Below are 19,536 nucleotides of genomic sequence, written 5' to 3'. Positions count from 1 at the left end.
ACATAAGGAGGAAGCAGGAACATTTTCCCACGGCACCTGTTGCCCTCTCACAGCCACTGACACTGTGTTTTTAAATAAAAAAATCATTTATTAATGTTTGATTAATTATTTCATTTATTTATAGCCCAAATGCTACCCAATTCCTGCCCCCACCAGAGTTTTTCACTCCATCCCCTACCCCCTTCACCTCTGAGAGGATGCTCCCTCTTTCCCAGCATCCCACTTCCCTGGGGCATCAAGTCTCCACAGAACACTGACACTAACATATTGGCTGCGTCCTTCACCTCTTCCTTAGGCTACCTTGAAAACATCTTCTAATTTCTTGTCATCCTAAATGCCACTAATGACACCGCCGCTTGAGTGATAGGGTGGTCAAAGGAATGGATGTTTACTGAGCATTTTCTGTGAGCTTTATAAGCATAAAAATTAACCACAAAACAGAATAATGAGATTGCTCCATTGGTAAAGTGTCTGTGTCATAAGCACAAAGACATGGGTTTGATCTTCACAGAAAATTCAAATATGGTACCCAGATAGCCAAAAGCTGGGGAAGATACTAAACAGTTAATGACTGGGGCCTCTGGCTAAGCCAGAGAGAGCATGCCACAGGCCACATAAAAGCTTTATGTAACCAAATAACCAACCTCGACAATGTTAAACTCCTGGAGATCATTGCAGTTCATTTTGACCAGAATTTGGCTGGTATTTCTCTTTTCTGCCTCTTCTCTCGTAGTGTTACTGTCCTTCTGACTTCATGGGTTAGGGAAATGTCTTGTTCAAGTCTAGCAACACTAGCAATGAAAATCCGGATTTGTGGAGGACTTGTCTATTCATTCATTAGATTAAAACTGACCAGCTCCATTTTTGGAGTGCCTTATGTGGCCTGTTTATGACCTGTGCTTCAAAACTCTCTGTCTAGCAACCTTAGCAACAATAAGATCACTGATATCGAGGAGGGGGCATTCGAAGGCGCGTCTGGTGTGAATGAGATTCTGCTCACCAGTAACCGTTTGGAAAATGTTCAGCATAAGATGTTCAAAGGATTGGAGAGCCTCAAAACATTGTAAGTATTTCTGACTCACATTAAGGTGGGTTGGCTCCTCTCTTCATTATCATCTGGGGAGACAGGTGATTTCAACTTCCCTCCTAGCTCTGTAGCTCAATGGTTCAGACATAACAGTGTGGACAGAATGACTATGTTCATCCAGAGGCTACATTTAACTCTCCCTATGATGCCTCAGTAGAAAAGCCATGATGGCAATCAGCCCTTTATTATCTACTACTAAAACACATGCTAAGGGCTTTCTCTGTTTGCTTAGTGGTAAGGAGGGTTTGGAAGGATTAAGTTCTCTGTGACTTCCAAATGTTGTTTCTGCAGAGAAGACAAGACTTGGATCAAATAGTAAATGCAATACTTTGTATTATTTAAATTGTCTCAGTGAATCTCTATAATGTTTGCCAAGAGTAGTGACTCAGAGACCGGATGAGAGCAAAACCAAATTCTAAAGCAATTGTGAAAGAATCTATTAGCAGCCAAGATGCAGCCCTTGACAAGGTGGTAAGCAGAGCTCAGCTAACCATGAGACCTGTGTATAATGGAGATGTGGGAAGTCCCTGATCTGTAGGAGAGGAAGAGAGAAAGGTTTTTCTCCAGCTAGCTTGCTTTGTTAATAGCATCCTTAATTGAGTTAGGTCTGACAAAAAAAGAAATCCTGTACATTAGAATAGTTGTATGCTCTAATATTGCCCAGCCAGCCCGGGACCTAACAATCCAGCAAGGCCACATGCTAATCACAGACCTCTCTCAGGAACTGGTTTTAAATCACTCTAAACCTGTTATACAAACAGTTGCTGAGCGTGTCTAAGGGGGATATACTGAAAGTGTATTGAAGGATAACTAAGAAAATACACTACAGGGCCTGCGTCTTCACTTCCTTTGGCTATCTCAGATTACTCAACAAAGGACAGCACGTCCCTTCTTCCATAGTTCTTGAGGGATTACTCATTGGCGATAGAAGTACTATGGGAAAGGTAAGGACACTGCCACAGCACAACACCACAGACTGAATACTACACACACATCAGTCATGCTTCCGGATGTAGATATTCAGCATGAAATTCAATTTGTTTTTTAGCCTGCCTTTTAAGCTACAGAATTCTTTCTTGGCCAGTTTACTGCTGTAAATGTACTCAACCTTCATTCTCCATTCTTATGTAAATAAAAGCAGAGGAACTGAGATGTATGAGATCTCCAGGGTGTCTTACTCTTTATATATGTTTATAAAACTATAAAGATGTGCTCCAAAAGGAGATAAGAGCTTCAAGGTGTGAGTTAGGGGAGACACATTCAGTCCAAAATACCACCCTCGACAACATATCAAAGTACTGATTTTGAGTAGATACAAACAAAGGCTACTGCCTAAAAGTGCTCTGAAATCAGCTTTCTCCACTTTCTTTCTACTGATGCATCTCTCCTATTTATGCTGTAACACCTGAAAAAAAAACAAAAAACAAAACAATAACCACCCAAACGCTGTCTCATCCGTGCAGCTGTTCCAAGAAGAATGGAGCAGTTGACAGTCAAATTTGTGTTGTCCAACTATTAGAGTAGATGTTTCTGGATCTATCCTTCTACCAGGCCTGGGAGGTTTGGTATTCTGAACATTTGAATTCCTCAGCCCTAGTAGGATAGTTAGTAATACGTGTGTATCTTTCAGCAAGTTACGAGATATCCTGAGACATCAGGCAAAGCTTGCTCTATGCATGTGCTGGTGCAATTTTTTTTTTTTTAAGCAAGAGGGAGTTCTCATCATCTTTCTCCAGGGTTCCATAACTTCAGTAAGAAAGAGCCCACATATCTCTGTTATTCTGCTGATAAGGATATGTGCATTTGTTTCTTACTATCCAGTGATATCTGGATAGGAGGGCATCATCTTTCTCCTTATCTGTGACTTAGCAGAAATAGAATCATTTTTATTTTTTGTTTCTTACCGAACATATAGTTTTAAAGCAACAATGTTTTTCTCATCTGTCTTAGTTAGAATTTGTTTGCCGTGACAACATTCCATGACCAAAAACCGAAAACTCAGAAAGGAAAAAGAGTTACTTCATCATACATTTTGAGATTATGGTTCCTCATCAAAGAGAAGTGTCAGCACGAACTCAAGGCAGGTGTCTGGAGTCAGGAACTGAGGCAAAGGCCCTAAATGAATCCTGATGCTTGGGTTGCTTTTAATGAATTGTTCAGTCTACCAACCCATGGGTGACACATGCCCACAGTGATCATGGCCATCCCATTCTAATCACCAATCAACACAAAACATATCATAAGCTTGCTTATTCACAGACCAATATTGTAGGGACATATTCTCAATTGAGGTTTTCTTTTTCCAAATAGCTGTTGCTTGTGTCAAGTTGACATAAAACTAGTCAGCACATTGTTTCTCTTCTTATATGTGTCGCCTTCTTCTGGTGGAGTGATCACTCTGAGTGTAGAAAGATCAATAAATTAATTTTTCATGAGTTCTGAATAATACGTAATGCAACTACCAATTTGTAAATGAGGTTGTCTTCCCTCTTGAAAACCTCTAAATAAACAGTTCAGAGAGGAAGGAATTGGGAACGAAGCCAGTACTTTAGCCGCAGAGAGGAAATGGCAACGCTGTTAATCCTGTTAATGACAATGTCAAAAGTAAAGTTTATTCAAGGCCAACCGATTTAACCTGTGTTGTATATTACATCGATTCCTTTGGGGAGTTCTGAACTTGAAACTATGAACAGATTTTTCATAAATAAAACAATGGGATGCAGACTTGGGGGATGCTCAGTCACGCTTGACTCCCTCTGCTCTAGTCAGACAGTGAGTCACTCAGTCCCTGAGATGCCCTCAGCTCTCCGTCTGATCCACAGTGCCTATTGATTCTTCCCTCCCTCCTACTCTTCCATTTCAAATGTCATACTCTTCTGAATACACAAACCGCTGGGCTCCAAGGACTCAGAGTAGGTGACTTAGGACATGATGTGATCAGGCAAACATAATTATATCATCAAAAGAAAACATGTTTCCCTCATCATGGGACTGCAAATCCACATAGGCTCACCATGCTTTCTGTGACTTAATTTAGGCGCCGATGATTCTATGCATTCTATTCATCCAGGATGGCTTCCAGAATATAGCCATCCCCAGAGGAAAAAACATTCAAAATAGTAACAAATGCTGCATATTGGATAAAGGGATGATTTTGATTTTAAACGAGGCAAAATTGAGTGCCTGATGTTTTATCTCTGAAGTACTGTCTTTTTCCTTCCCCCAGGATGCTGAGAAGTAATCGAATAAGCTGTGTGGGAAACGACAGTTTCACAGGACTCGGTTCTGTGCGTCTGCTCTCTTTATATGACAATCAAATTACCACAGTTGCACCAGGAGCATTTGATACTCTCCATTCATTATCTACACTGTAAGTAGAAAAGCATTACCTTCATGCAGTGGTTCTCAGTCTTCCTAATGCTCTGACGTGGTTATACTCTTCTTCATGTTGTAGTGACCCCCCAACCACAAAATTACTTTCGATGCTAATTCATAATGTAATTTCGCTACTGTTGTAAATCATAATGTAAATTTCCATGTTGTCTTATGGTCTTAGGTGACCCCTGTGAAAGGGTCCTTGAACCCCTCAAAGGGGCCATGAACCACAGGTTGAGAACTACTGCTTTTATCTATGTCTTGCAATGGTTTATTATATCTCTTACCTTTATTAGTAACTTTTAATTAACTGCTAAACATTCTATAAAAACTTGATTTTGTATTAAGGCACTTATGAAAGGACAAAGTTATCTTAGCCTTGCTTTATTTATTCAAAAATTAATACCATCTTTATTACATAAAATTTGATACACGTGGCATTTTTCAGCTAGTTATTTTTATAATAATGGGACCAATGATGTGTGTTTAGAGTTGTAAATTATTCTAGCTTGAACAAGTAAATGTCACAGATTTTCTCTCATATCCTAAACAATAAACATTTTAACATAAGTAACATAAAAACAGAATTGATAGAGTTATTACCAACCAACTACACTCTAAAGGAAGCATTTTCGGTGACAAGAGATATATAAAGATGAACAGATTGACAGTAAAAGCTATTTGCCAGAAGCCATTTACTATGACTTTGCAAAACTTGGAAGGAATGAGTTGAGCCTATTTCAGAGAATATTTTATGTAGACAACTTGAACCTTGAGAATACTTCTTTCTCTACAAACAGAACTCTAAAAACACTTCAAAATAAACTTTGAACAAGGCACTTCAGGCCTTCTGTATGTCAGTTTCTCAACAAGCTGTTTGCTATTAAAGCTCTAATAACTGATGATTTCCCTGTCACAGCAGTTTCTAAAGGCTAACCCTAACTTACAACAGAAGGGGGATAAACAATAGTTAAAACTGCTCCATAAGCTGGTCTGAGACTGCTCAAGTCTCTGAAACAAAGAAAAAGAAGCAAGCATCTGTCTATCAGTAAAGTACTTAATTCCTGTTCCCCACGAAGTGTGACATTTTACATGGAGAGACTAATTTGTGCATATTAAAGATGGCATATTTATAAATAATAGGACTGTCAGTAGGTTTGTGCTTAAGTATGAGATGCCAAAAGTCTTGAGATTTGTAGAAGTAAATTCACTTTTATAACTGGCATTTAATCAAATCATCTGTCAGTTTAGATAGGAAAGCTATTCTCTGGAGCAAACAAGAGATGGAAATCTTGAGATGACAAATGAAGGGAATGGCTGTTGTCAGGTTAAACTCAATAATATAAGGTAATCAGCCGTCATCTTTATATTAAATTACTGCTTTACCAGCACAGGAGAGTTTGACAGTAAGTTAGATCTCTGACATATTTAGATTATTTTTAAGTGAGGTATCTATCAGAACCCATTGCCTACACGCCGAATTGCTGCCTTCATATTTTTTGCATGAAATTATTTGAAGAATTCTCTCATTAAAATATATTGTCTTTTAGTTCCAGGCATATACATTTTGGGGAAGATATTTATGGTATATTTTGTATATGATTGGGTGCAAATAGGGAAATAGGCATACAGAGACTAGGGGGAAAATCATTGTAACCAAAATAGTGTGGAGAAATGATCACCTAGCTTATAGAATAATAAGATTAACCCTAAACTGAACTGTGCATTGTTTGCATATCGTGCTTAGAAACCTCTTGGCCAATCCTTTCAACTGTAACTGTCACCTGGCATGGCTTGGAGAATGGCTCAGAAGGAAAAGAATTGTAACAGGAAATCCTCGATGCCAAAAACCCTACTTCTTGAAGGAAATACCAATCCAGGATGTAGCCATTCAGGACTTCACCTGTGATGACGGTAAGAAATGCACAACAAATCATTGGTCTTTCATCTTCATTCACAGGACCAATCAGATGCTGTTATCCAGGGGACCAATCAGATGCTCTGTTATCCAGGGAGCATGCTTCCTTTAGTCCAGTAAGACAAGGTAGCAAACAGGGCTTATGGTCTGGCAGAAATATTTTTCAAAACAGCTCTCATGTCACAGTCCAGTTCACATCTAAGGACTGTTCGGTGATCTTTGTAGCACAGTTCTTTGTTCTGATAAGCAGGGCACTTGTTATTCTCAGGTTGCCACTTCACATTCAAGCCTGTCACATGCCTACTTGTAAATGTTCTAGAAGACTTCCAAGCTCCCAACTTGTGAATGATACTTATAGAGCTTAACTTTAACCTTATTTTTCTTAGTGTGTCTTTTAGAAGCGACTGTTTCCAAATGAGAACACACACACACAAAATCCATTATAACCTAGAAGTTCTATTCAAATCAACAAAAATCAGTCTCCCCTCTCTACTGGTCTCGGCCATTGCTTTCATTCTCACTGTAGTCCTGTGAGGTGGGTAGAACAAGATCTGTTATTACTGGTAATTGTATAAATAACTGAACAAATAATCACCTATTAAAATTAAAATTATGTTAGTAGTACAAAATTGTGAGCTATTTTCTGAAATTCTGCCTTAGGGAGCCCGAAATTAATGCATAGTATCAATCTGCAAGTACTTAGTGTTTATACATAAGTGAGATATTTTATTTACATGGCCCAAGACCCTTGTGTTTTTTTTTTTTAACTTATCTAAACATTTCAACTCCATTCTAGTCCCTCTAAACTGTGAATCTGCCTGTGTTTTCTGTACTTTCTGCGGTGATCTAGGAAACGATGATAATAGTTGCTCTCCACTCTCCCGTTGTCCTTCGGAATGTACTTGCTTGGATACAGTAGTACGATGTAGCAACAAGGGCTTGAAGGTCTTACCTAAAGGCATTCCAAGAGATGTCACAGAACTGTAAGTACAATTTGTTCTCCTTGTTTCCTTTCTGTACCTCTTATTAAAAGCAGTGACAAAAATCAACATTATGGGAGAAAAGATTTATTTTTCTTACAAGTCCATCATTACAAGAAAATCAAGACAGTAACTAGAAGCAGCTAGTCACATCAAGAGTCAACAGTAGAGAGAGAATGAATTTATGTAGTTTCATTTGTGCCCAGTACTCTCTTTATATTTCATAAGGTCTGGGAACCAAATCTAGGGGATGATACCACCCATAGTAGGCTTTGTTTTCCCAAAACAGTTCATGTAATTGAGATAAGCCTGGTCCAGACAGTCTTACATTAAAATTCTATGCTAGGTGATTCTAAACTGTGCCAACTTGAATTTTAAAACTAACCGCCTTAATTTGTTTTGCCTTTTCCTCAAACAACCAATGTTTTATACAGCAAGGGAATAAAGATCTAATAAAAAAAAAAAACTTTAAGGATCCTTTTTACCGGTCACATTTCCATACCTGCTTTATGGATATAAAGTAAATTTATAAAGCAGTAATGCAAAAGCCACTTCAGAGAACTTGGAGAATTGCTGGTTGGATGATTTTCCTTTAATAAAAATAAGATTCCTCAGTGTCTTTGTTGTATTTGCTCTGCCTAATATGCTCTAATAAGGATATTCAAACATTATACAGATCCTGGACTCACTGCTTCTCTCACGCCCTACTGTTTCATGGAGCATTTTACAAGACTAATGTTCCATCAGATACAGCTTGGGAAATGTTGCATAGTTAATTTATTTTCAATGTCTAGTGAACACTACATACTTAAATCTCTTTTTCTATCACTACTGGGACAGTAGTTAACCATATAGGATAATAATTGTCTTGGAATTAGAAGAACCTGGCAGAAATCTTGTCTTTCAAAGAGGACATTGTCTTGTTTTGAGTCCATACCCTTTAGATCCAAAAGGGCATGTGGCCAGTTATGTTTTGATATTTGAATAACTGATATTTAAATACAAATTCTACGACAAATATCCATGTAAATAGACCTTCAGAAGTCGGACCTTCAGCTCAAAGCCCTATGGCTGCATCCCTGCCACGTTTGCAGAATGGAAAGAAAATCAAATGCAAGCATCAGGATGCATAGACACCATTTTCATTCCATTCCTTTAAGTTTATACTGGGATTTGATGGGAAAATATTTTACCTGAGTCAGAGTGAGTCGTTTAGTCTTTATTTAATTTTTGTTTATATGGAATCAGGGATCAATAATGCTTTAAATCTGCATGTGGCCTCTACAGGTACATGGCTATAATTCATGGAAATGCATGCAAGGAGTCCAAATGATCCACTTTCACCATCTGGGCTGTACGCAGCATAAGCAATGAGTTTGAAGAATATGTTACTTATTTCCCCTTAGGCTTTTGGCTAAGATCAAGCGAAGAACATGTCTCTAAAGTTTTCAAGGATCTCGTTTTTCAAGTAATGTTCAGTTCATGGATCCTATTTTGGGGTTGGATAAAGCAGTCAGAAAGTATACAAACTTAGCAAACAGGAATGTGTTCCTTAGAATCAAAATGCTTTTAACTGGTCAGGTTTTTTTCCCTCTTCTAACAAGCAAGAGATAATTGTCTGTAAGCACTGTGTTTTGTCTGTTTTGTTAATATACTGTTGTTTTAATAGTTCTTCAGTTGATCGTATGAGTTTATAGTCCTTCCCCACACTCTAATATAACCTGTATTCTGTATGCACAGTGAGATTTTATAAATAGCCCAATGAGGACCAGAGCATCCACATCGTCTTCGATGCTAAATAGTTTTCTTTTCAATTTTCACTGGCCTTTTGTGTTTACTCATCCACAGAAGTTAAACATTCTTTAATTTCTGTGTTAAGCTTCATTTCTTGACTCACCCTATATCTGCCATAGATGCATTTCGTCCCTTGAGTCTTCAGTTGACATCACATCAAAGTTCATTTTCAAATAATTTTAATTTCTTTTCTATGAAGAATATTTTGTTCTATATAGATCAGGAGAAAACTAACTCATCTTTGTAATTCAAGTTTCACCTCCCAGACAGATTATTCTTAGAATCTTACCAAGTCAGCAAGAGCCTCCTCTCCAGTCATATATACTCATATTAGAAAATGTGCATGTATGTATTACATTAAATTATTAAAGAATTTGGCAACATAACCATGTATTGGTGGACAAGTTGAACAAATGGTGTCCATTAGTTTTAATCAGTTCCATATACCTCCCCTCTCACACTGCTTTCCAAGTAGACATGCAGAGTATTCTCTTTTGTTGTTGGTTTGTTTCGTGGTTGTTTTTTGGTTTTTGTTTCTTTTTTTTTAATTCCTTCCTTTTATTTAAGCATTTATTTTTTACAGTTTTTATTCCCTTCCTGGTCCACCCTCAGACTGTTCCACAACCCATACCTCCTCCCCGGCCCCTGTCTCCACGAGGATGTCCCCACTCCCAACCCCCACCCCACCCCACCAGACCTCACTACTCCCTGGGGCCTGCAGTCTCTTGAGAGTTAGGTGTATCTTCTCTGACCAAACCCAGCCCTGGCAATCCTTTGCTCTATATGAGTTGGGGGCCTCATATCAGCGGGTGCATGCTGCTGGTTGGTGGTCCAGTGTCTGAGAGATCTCCAGGTTAATTGAGACCACTGATCCTCCCTTCAGGGTCCCCCTCCTCAGCTTCTTCCAGTTTTTCCCTAATTCAACCACAGGAGTCAGCAGCTTCTGGCCATTGGTTGGGCGCAAATAGAGCTACTTGTTGGGCCTTTCAGAGGGCAGTCATGATAGGTCTCTTTTTGTGAGTGTTCCATGGCCTCAGTAATAGAGTCAGGCACTGCGGCCTCCCCTTGAGCTGGAACCCACTTTGGGCCATTCTCTGGACTCTTTTCCTCAGGCTCTCCATTTCCATCCCTGCAGCTCTTTCAAACAGGGACAATTATGAGTTTTGACTATACGATGGCAACCCCATCCCTAACGTGTTGCCCTGCCTTTCTGCTGGAGGTGGGTTCTCCACTGTAGGGCATTTCATCTAAGGTCCCTCGCTTCGAGTCCTGAGAGTTTCTTACCTCCCAGGTCTCTATTACGTTCTGGAGGGTCCCCCAACCTCCTAGTTCCTGAGGTTGCCTGTTTCCATTCTTTCTGCTGGCCTTCAGGGATTCAGTCCTTTTCCCACACCCAATACCAGATCATGTTCCCCTCTTCCCTCCTAGTTCTCTCCATTCTCCCCATCCACCTCGAGAATGTTTTCTTCTCCCTCCCCAGTGGAACTGAGGCGTCCTCACTTGGGCCCTTCAGCTTGTTGAACTTTTTGAGTTCTGTGGACTGTATCTTGGTTATTCTGTACTTCTCTTTTTGGCTAATGTCCACTTACTAGTGAGAACATACCATTCATGTCCTTTTGGGTCTGAATTACCTCACTCAGGATAGTATTTTCTAGTTCTATCCATTTGCCTGCAAAACTCAGCATGTCCTCGTTCTTAATAGGTGAATAGTATTCCATTGTGTAAATGAACCACATTTTCTGTATCCATTCTTCTGTCATGGGACATCTGGGTTGTTTCCAGCGTCTGCCTATCACAAACAAGGCTGCTATGAACATAGTGAAACACATGCCCTTGTGGCATGGTGGGGCATCTTTTGGGTATATTCCCAAGAGTGGTCTTACTGGATCTTCAGGTAGATCTACTTCCAATTTTCTGAGGAACCTCCAAATTGATTTCCAGAGTACTTGTACCAGTTTGCAATCCCACCAGCAATGGAGGAGTGTTCTTCCTTCTCCACATCCTTACCAACATGTGTTGTCACCTGAAGTTTTGATCTTAGCTATTCTGATTTGTGTAAGGTGGAATTTGAAGGTCATTTTGATTTGCCTTTCTCTGATTACTAAGGACTTTGAACTTTTCTTTAGGTGATATCCAGTCTTTTGAGATTCCTCTGTTGTGAATTCTCTGTTGTGAGTTCTCGGTTCTATGCCTTATTTTTTGATTTGGTTGTTTGGTTTTTTAGTGGTTAGCTTCTTGAGTTCTGTATATATTTTATATATTAGCCCTTTATTATGTGCGGGGTTAGTAAAGATTTTTTCCAAACTGGAGGTTGCCAATTTGTCTTAATGTCTATGTCCTTTGCCTTACAGAAGCTTCCCAGCTTCATAAGATCCCATTTATCAACTTTTATTCCAAAAGCATGAGCCATCAAAGTTCTGTTTAGGAAATTTCTGCCTGTGCCAATGAGTTCTCGGTTCTCTCCTACTTTCTCTTCTATTAGATTTACTGTATCTGGTCTTATGTTGAGGTCCTTGATCTACTTGGACTTGAGCTTTGTGCAAGGTGACAAGTATGGGTCTATTTTCATTTTTCTACATACAGACAGTCAGTTAGACCAGCACCATTTATTAAAGATGCTTTAATTTTTCCATTATATATTTTTGGCTTTGTCAAGATCAAGTGTGCATCAGTGTGTGGTTTTATTTCTGGGTGTTCAATTCTAGTCCATTGATCCACCTGTCTATCTCTATATCAATAGCATGCAGTTTTTATGACTATTGCTCTGTAAGTAGAGCTTGAGGTCAGGGATGGTGACTCCCCAGCCATTCTTTTATTGTTAAGAATAGTTTTGCACTATTCTGGGTTTTTTGCCTTTCCTGATGAATTGGATCATTTCTCTTTCCATGTCTTTGAAGAATTGTGTTGGGATTTTGATGGGGATTGCATTGAATCTGTAGCTTGCCTTTGGTACAATGGCCATTTTTACTATGTTAATTCTGCCAATCCATGAGCATGGTAGATCTCTCCATTTTCTAAGATCTTCTTTGATTTCTTTCTTGGGAGACTTAAAGTTATTGTCATACAATCTTTCACATGTTTGGTTAGAGTTACCCCAAGATATTTTATATTATTTGTGGCTATTATTAAGGGAGTTGTTTCCCTAATTTATTTCCTGGCGTTTTTATCATTTATATAAAGGAATGCTATTGATTTATTTGAGTTAATTTTATATGCAGTCACTTTGCTGAAGTGCTGTTCTGAGTCTTCTTGTTCTGCAACATTTCTGGCCTGAAAGGAGAGTGTTGACATTCATGGTACACTGCTTCCCTCTAGTGGTACCAAGTAAAACTTAGCTACAAGAAAAAGGAAAAGGAAGTGGGCAAAAATCTTGTCAGAAAATTTGAGGACTCATCAGAAGTCATATTGCAATATGAATATATAATCTCCTGTCAATCATGTATATTTATAGTCCGTGTATTTTTCAGAGTTGTGTACATTTTGAAATATTACAGATTTTTATTTCAGGCAACTCCCTTACTTTTCCTATAAATATTAAAATTCTGATTTCAATCTGAGGTTTCAAGAGTGACTACTTCACTAGAACAGAAAAAAAACAAGTAAAACAAACAAACAAACAAGCCTCACATCCTGAATGTTTCTTAGTTGGTCTCAGCTGCATCTCTGGGCAAATGACCCAAGTGCCAGAGTGTCTTAGATTATGTATTGGCTAGGAAGGAAAGTTTTGAAAAGAGAGGGGTTTTTTATTTTTTGTGGCAGCATGGATCAAACTCCCAGCATTTATTTATTTTTATATCCCACGAGTTACTACTTTTTTGTAATTTGCCTATATTCTGACCCAAATATGATAGTCAAAAATGTACTTTTATTTGAAAAATTCTTTTTCATTCACGTGCTAATTTTTGTATACTTGAAAAGTTTTGTTATTTTATGAAAGCTATTGAGGCCCCTATGACACTAAATATACCACCTTCAAGTTATGGCTAGTTGTTCTCGAAAATCTCCTTAAAACTGTCCATTGTTGTTTAGCAAATGTCTCTCTCTCTCTCTCTCTCTCTCTCTCTCTCTCTCTCTCTCTCTCTCTCTCTCTCTGTGTGTGAAAATAATACTTAAACTTAATAATGAGGGTTGGTTAATAATTCTTCAATTTCATGGTGTTGTCTCTATATAAATACAAGTAAACTGGTGGCCATTTAAGTATGTAAGTCATTGGATAGACCTTGCTGATAGAAAAATGGCTAGATGCTTGGCATGCTTTTGGGTAAACAACAAAAAACTGAACTCACCATTCTGTAACTCTGTACTTAGCTTCATGCATTAGCCTAAGGGAGCCACAAAGCGTTCTACTAAACTGAGCTACTTTGCAATTTGCCCTTTACTTTTCTTTCAAGGAGAAAACTGCCAAGTTGTTCTTCATCTCTGCCCCAAGTAAATATTGGTCATTTGTTCTGTGTTTCCCCACTGTTACTTTTTAAGATGACCTTGTTCTGTCTTTGTTTTTAAGGTACCTGGATGGGAACCAGTTTACACTGGTCCCGAAGGAACTCTCCAACTACAAACATTTAACACTTATGTGAGTAGAATATTTTCCCATCGTTGTGTTATTTTATTTCATTAAACTGGGAATGGCAAGATGCAGAAGATGTAGAGAGCCTTTCACATAACATAAATCACTTACAGTGACCTGCTTCTCTGCTAGACCGCTGTGGTTTGGGTTCACTAGCCACATCCGTACTGAATATCAATCAGGTGATGCCGAGTCTTAGGAAAGGCTCCTCTAGCCAAAGAAGCAAAGATACAATAATCTCTTAAGTCGTAAAAGGCATTCAAACAGCAAAACAGGAGGCTTTATGGATACAAAAACAGTCTACTTGTTAGAAATCTTAAAGATAGTGCGGAAGTATTTTACCTGGCAAACAGAATGTGATCAAAACTTTGCTAAACATATATTTTGTGCTTGACTTTCTTATGTAAGAAATTTTAAAGTAATTCAGGGACTATAAATACTAAAGTTCATTTTATGTAAGCATCTGGATTTGTACCCTCTCTAATTAAGCTAGACAACAATCGCGACATTCTGAGTATATAGTTCAAAATACTAATTCTTTGTTTCTGTCTTCAAGAAAATAACTCGTTTCCTTTTCGGTGAATGAAATGACTTTATGATGACAATTTGAATGTAAGACATAAATCCAAGGAGACATATAAATCTATAAACTAACTGATCTAGTTTCAGACATTACTTTTAAAACACCTAATCCTTTTACATATCATTTCCCATGTCCCAGTGGCCTTACTGGGGACTGACAACACTGCAGAGCCCATGGAGAAATTCTGAAAATATAAGAGATGTTTAATGGCTATACAGTATCTCTAGTTTTAATTTATTCATTTTCCAGATTGTTAAGTTTCCTAGAACAGGTTTTAGTTGTAATTAGGGAGTTGCAAGAAGTTCAAAAGAAGGAATTATTACATAATCTATGTGAATTGTATCTAGGTGCACTGAGGCAAGTGAAGATACTGTCTCCATTTTCCATGAAATATGGGAAATACAAATAGAAAATGTCGTAGGGCCTTGTAAGTGATGAATGAAAAAACTACTTTGACCATATCTTGTTCTATTGATAGTGAAAACAGATCTCTTTAAATGAGCTATGAACTAGCTGTGATTTTCAGAAGGTACTTTTTTCCCCCATCTTTATTAAATTGGGTATTATTTACATTTCAAATGTTATTCCCTTTCCCAGTTTCCATGCCTACATCCCCCAACCCCTCCCCCTCCCCTTCTCTATGGGTGTTCCCCTCCCAATCCTCCCCCCATTACTGCCCTCCTGACAAGAATCCCGTTCACTGGGGGTCCAGCCTTGGCAGGACCCAGGGCTTCCCCTTCCACTGGTGCTCTTACTAGGATATTCATTGCTACCTATGTAGTTGGAGCCCAGGGTCAGTCCATGTTTAGTCTTTGGGTAGTGGCTTAGTCCCTGGAAGCTCTGGTTGCTTGGCATTGTTGTTCATATGGGGTCTCAAGCCCCTTCAGCTCTTTCAGTTTTTTCTAAGATTCCTTCAATGGGGGTCCCATTCTCAGTTCAGTGGTTTGCTGCTGGCATTCGCCATGTATTTGCCATATTCTGGCTGTGTCTCTCAGGAGAGATCTACATCCGGTTCCTGTCAGCCTGCACTTCTGTGCTTCATCCATCTTATCTAGTTTGGTGGCTGAATATGTATGGGCTACATGTGGGGCAGGCTCTGAATGGACGTTCCTTCAGCCTCTGTTCTAAACTTTGCCTCCCTTTTCCCTTCCCAAGGGTATCCTTGTTCCCCTTTTAAAGAAGGAGTGAAGCATTCACATTTTGATCATCCTTCTTCAGTTTCATGTGTTCTGTGCATCTAGGGTAATTCGAGCATTTGGGCTAATAGACACTTATCAATAAGGGCATACCATGTGTGTTTTTCTGAGATTGGGTTACCTTACTCAGGATGATATTTTCCAGTTCCAGCCACTTGCTTATGAATTTCATAAAGTCATTGTTTTTGATAGCTGAATAGTATTCCATTGTGTAGATGTACCACATTTTTTGTATCCATTCCTCGGTTGAAGGGCATCTGGGTTCTTTCCAGCTTCTGGCTATTATAAATAAGGCTGCTATGCACATAGTGGAGCATGTGTCTTTGTTATATGTTGGAGCATCTTTTGGGTATATGCCCAAGAGAAGTAAAGCTGGGTCCTCAGGTAGTGCAATGTCCAATTTTCTGAGGAACCTCCAGACTGATTTCCAGAACGGTTGAGTCTGCAATCCCACCAACAATGGAGGAGTGTTCCTCTTTCTCCACATCCTCGCCAGCATTTGCTGTCACCTGAGTTTTTGATCTTAGCCATTCTCACTGGTGTGAGGTGAAATCTCAGGGTTGTTTTGATTTGCATTTCCCTGATGACTAAAGATGTTGAACATTTCTTTAGGTGTTTCTCAGCCATTCGGCATTCTGCAGCTGTGAATTCTTTGTTTAGCTCTGAACCCCATTTTTAATAGGGTTATTTGTCTCCCTGCAGTCTAACTTCGTGAGTTCTTTGTATATTTTGGATAAAAGCCCTCTATCAGTTGTAGGATTGGTAAAGATCTTTTCCCAATCTGTTGGTTGCCGTTTTGTCCTAACCACAGTGTCCTTTGCCTTACAGAAGCTTTGCAGTTTTATGAGATCTCATGTGTCGATTCTTGATCTTAGAGCATAAGCCATTGGTGTTTTGTTCAGGAAATTTTCTCCAGTGCCCATGTGTTCGAGATTCTTCTGCACTTTTCCTTCTGTTAGTTTGAGTGTATCTGGTTTGATGTGGAGGTCCTTGATCCACTTGGACTTAAGCTTTATACAGGGTGATAAGCATGGATCGATCTGCATTCTTTACATGTTGACCTCCAGTTGAACCAGCACCATTTGCTGAAAATGCTATCTTTTTTCCACTGGATGGTTTTGGCTCCTTTGTCAAAAATCAAGTGACCATAGGTGTGTGGGTTCATTTCTGGGTCTTCAATTCTATTCCACTGGGTATCTGCCTGTCTCTGTACCAATACCATGCAGTTTTTATCACTATTGCTCTGTAATACTGCTTGAGTTCAGGGATAGTGATTCCCCCAGAAGTCCTTTTATTGTTGAGGATAGTTTTAGCTATCCTGGGTTTTTTTTTTATTCCAAATGAATTTGCAAATTGTTCTGTCTAACTCTATGAAGAATTGGATTGGAATTTTAATGGGGATTGCATTGAATTTGTAGATCACTTTTGGTAAAATGGCCATTTTTTACAATATTAATCCTGCCAATCCATGAGCATGGGAGATCTTTCCATCTTCTGAGATCTTCTTCAATTTCTTTCTTCAGAGGCTTGAAGTTCTTATCATACAGATCTTTCACTTTCTTGGTTAAAGTCACACCAAGATATTTTATATTATTTGGGACTTTTTAACATCTTTTGGGCATTTATGAAAGTATTTGTTACATAATTACTTGTAACAAATTAAATATGAGTTCTGTAGATCTAGAAATATTTTTTACTACTGACCCACTATATAATTATATTTTTATAAATATGTACAACTCTTTAAAAATTATGCAGAGAATTTCAACATCTAAAATATAGATCATCAGACTCCTATAATGTTCCTAACACTTTCATAATTATCAGTGCCTATATTACTCATATTTTGGAATTTAAATTCAAGAATAGTTGACCTTTATTTTTTTACTTATTTTCCTTTATTCATGTTTTAGATCTTGCTCCAGGAAAAAAAAATGGCTAGTTATAATGTTTACATATATACATATATATATGTTAAGTATAAAAGTATATATTTATGAATAAATACATGTGATTTTACATATGATGAGAAAATGCTGAAATTCACATATTTTATGGTTAGAAATACAAAACAACATTGTAAAATGTTAGCAACATTCAACATCTTTACTTATTCGTTAAATAAATATTGAGGACTTTCTGAGTGTCATTGACTTAGCCACAGACCAAATCACAGGTGTTCTTATGATGACAGTGTGAATGTAATTAATTCAAGGATTGTTGCAATTAGCAAATTTGAATTGTGTATTAGTGGACATAAATGTCAAAGTGGATACAGAATGGAGAGCTAATGAAACCATAAGGACTGGTGGTTTATTCCAAACTCTAATACTGAATGTTCTATTATTCTAGTTAATAGTGAGCTCAATGTCTTCATTTTTCCCTTTCAGAGACTTAAGTAACAACAGAATAAGCACCCTTTCCAACCAAAGCTTCAGCAACATGACTCAACTTCTCACCTTGTAAGTGTGGTACTGAATATTCACGTATTCCTGGGGCAAGAAGGGTTTATTGGATGGTCCCAGATGAACAGAGAGAGACTGTCATCTTATGCAGTGTTAATACCATCCAGAGAAATTGAAACAACAGAGACAAAGTTACCCAAAATGTTATGTTAGATTTAGCTTCACACACACACACACACACACACACACACACACACACACACACACACACACACACATACACACACACACACACACACACACACACACACACACACACACACACACACGCTATTTTTCAAGATCATGACACAGTTGTTAGAAATCCTTAAACTATGCTTTCCGGGATGTGTTGGTCAGTTATATTGCTGTGAAGAGATACCATGATGACAGCAAACATTTACAAAAGGAAGCATTTCATCGGTGCTTGCTTAAAGTTTTGGGAGTTTAGTCCGTTTTTATCATGGCGGACAGCATGGAGGCTCACAGGCAGACAATGGTGATGGAGAAGCGGAGTTCTACATCTGGATTTGCAGACAGTTGTAAGAGCATTTGTGCTTAGAATGGGTTTATTAAAACCTCAAAGCCAGTCACATACCTCCTCCAACAAGGCCACGGTCCATTCATTTCAAATAGTGCCACCCTCTGGTGACCATGTACTCAAATCTAGTCGCCTATGGGGCCCCTCACATTTAAACCACCACTCAGGGCATGATATCTCAGACAGAGAATGAGTGAGGAATGTGTACATGGTAGGAAAAAATTTAAGTTATATTTAGGTAATGTATCATAATAGAATTAAAGCACATAGTTAAGCAATATAAGTGATAAATACAGTCAATTCATAAATTGCTCAAATAACTGTTTTCTTAACTGATTTGCTTTAAAACGGCATTTGTATATTACTAGACTCCCAAGTTAGAATAGCTGATGTGTGTCTATTTACAGAATTCTCAGTTACAACCGTCTGAGATGTATCCCTCCACGGACCTTTGATGGATTGAAATCTCTTCGTTTACTGTAAGTATTCTGTATTCAACAATCATGTTTCTTAGGGATCTGCGTTTTGGGCTATAATTTTGGAGGTGATGTGATAACTTTATGATTCTTGGCTATTTCATGATGTATTACAGTTTACTGTAAATTAGAAATTGGGGCAATTGTTTCAGATGTTATCATTGTAACCACTTTGATTAGTACAATAAAACCTCCTCTTTTGTAGTACATGTTCCTGTGGTAGTCATTTATTACTATACATATTGTAGTATATATCAATATATTGAAATCAATAAATACTATATTATATATTATAATATATATTATTATATATTATAGTATAGTATAGTATATATATTGATATATACCATAATAGTAACACACACATGTCACATAACTCCAATTAATTAATTTTAAAATAAGAAAGCTTATTTTCTTTCTTTTTGTTTTTTTCCGAAGCTGAGGACCACACCCAGGGCCTTGTGTTTGCTAGGCAGGTGCTCTACCACTGAGCTAAATCATCAACCCCGAAAACTTTCCTTTCAAAGCACTTTTGTAACCTTTTCACATTAGGGTATTATTAATCTTTCCACTTT

General features: G+C 38.1%; 1 protein-coding gene across 4 annotated transcripts in view; it reads left to right on the top strand.

Annotated features, from left to right (window-relative positions):
• Positions 1–19,536, top strand: part of Slit2 (slit guidance ligand 2) — a 327,841-nt gene that overhangs the window by 251,457 nt on the left and 56,848 nt on the right. For all 4 annotated transcript variants that reach the window (XM_032916904.1, XM_032916902.1, XM_032916903.1 and 1 more), the window contains 7 exons: positions 920–1,063; positions 4,314–4,457; positions 6,210–6,376; positions 7,231–7,363; positions 13,659–13,727; positions 17,891–17,962; positions 18,893–18,964. In XM_032916904.1, the coding sequence (XP_032772795.1) occupies positions 920–1,063; positions 4,314–4,457; positions 6,210–6,376; positions 7,231–7,363; positions 13,659–13,727; positions 17,891–17,962; positions 18,893–18,964 (801 nt within the window). The remainder of the gene's footprint in view (positions 1–919; positions 1,064–4,313; positions 4,458–6,209; positions 6,377–7,230; positions 7,364–13,658; positions 13,728–17,890; positions 17,963–18,892; positions 18,965–19,536) is intronic.

This window comes from Rattus rattus, chromosome 11 (genome assembly GCF_011064425.1).
Source record: "Rattus rattus isolate New Zealand chromosome 11, Rrattus_CSIRO_v1, whole genome shotgun sequence".
Classification (NCBI taxonomy): Eukaryota; Metazoa; Chordata; class Mammalia; order Rodentia; family Muridae; genus Rattus; species Rattus rattus.
Note: the sequence above shows the minus strand (reverse complement) of the source record. Positions and strands in the feature narration are given on the sequence as shown.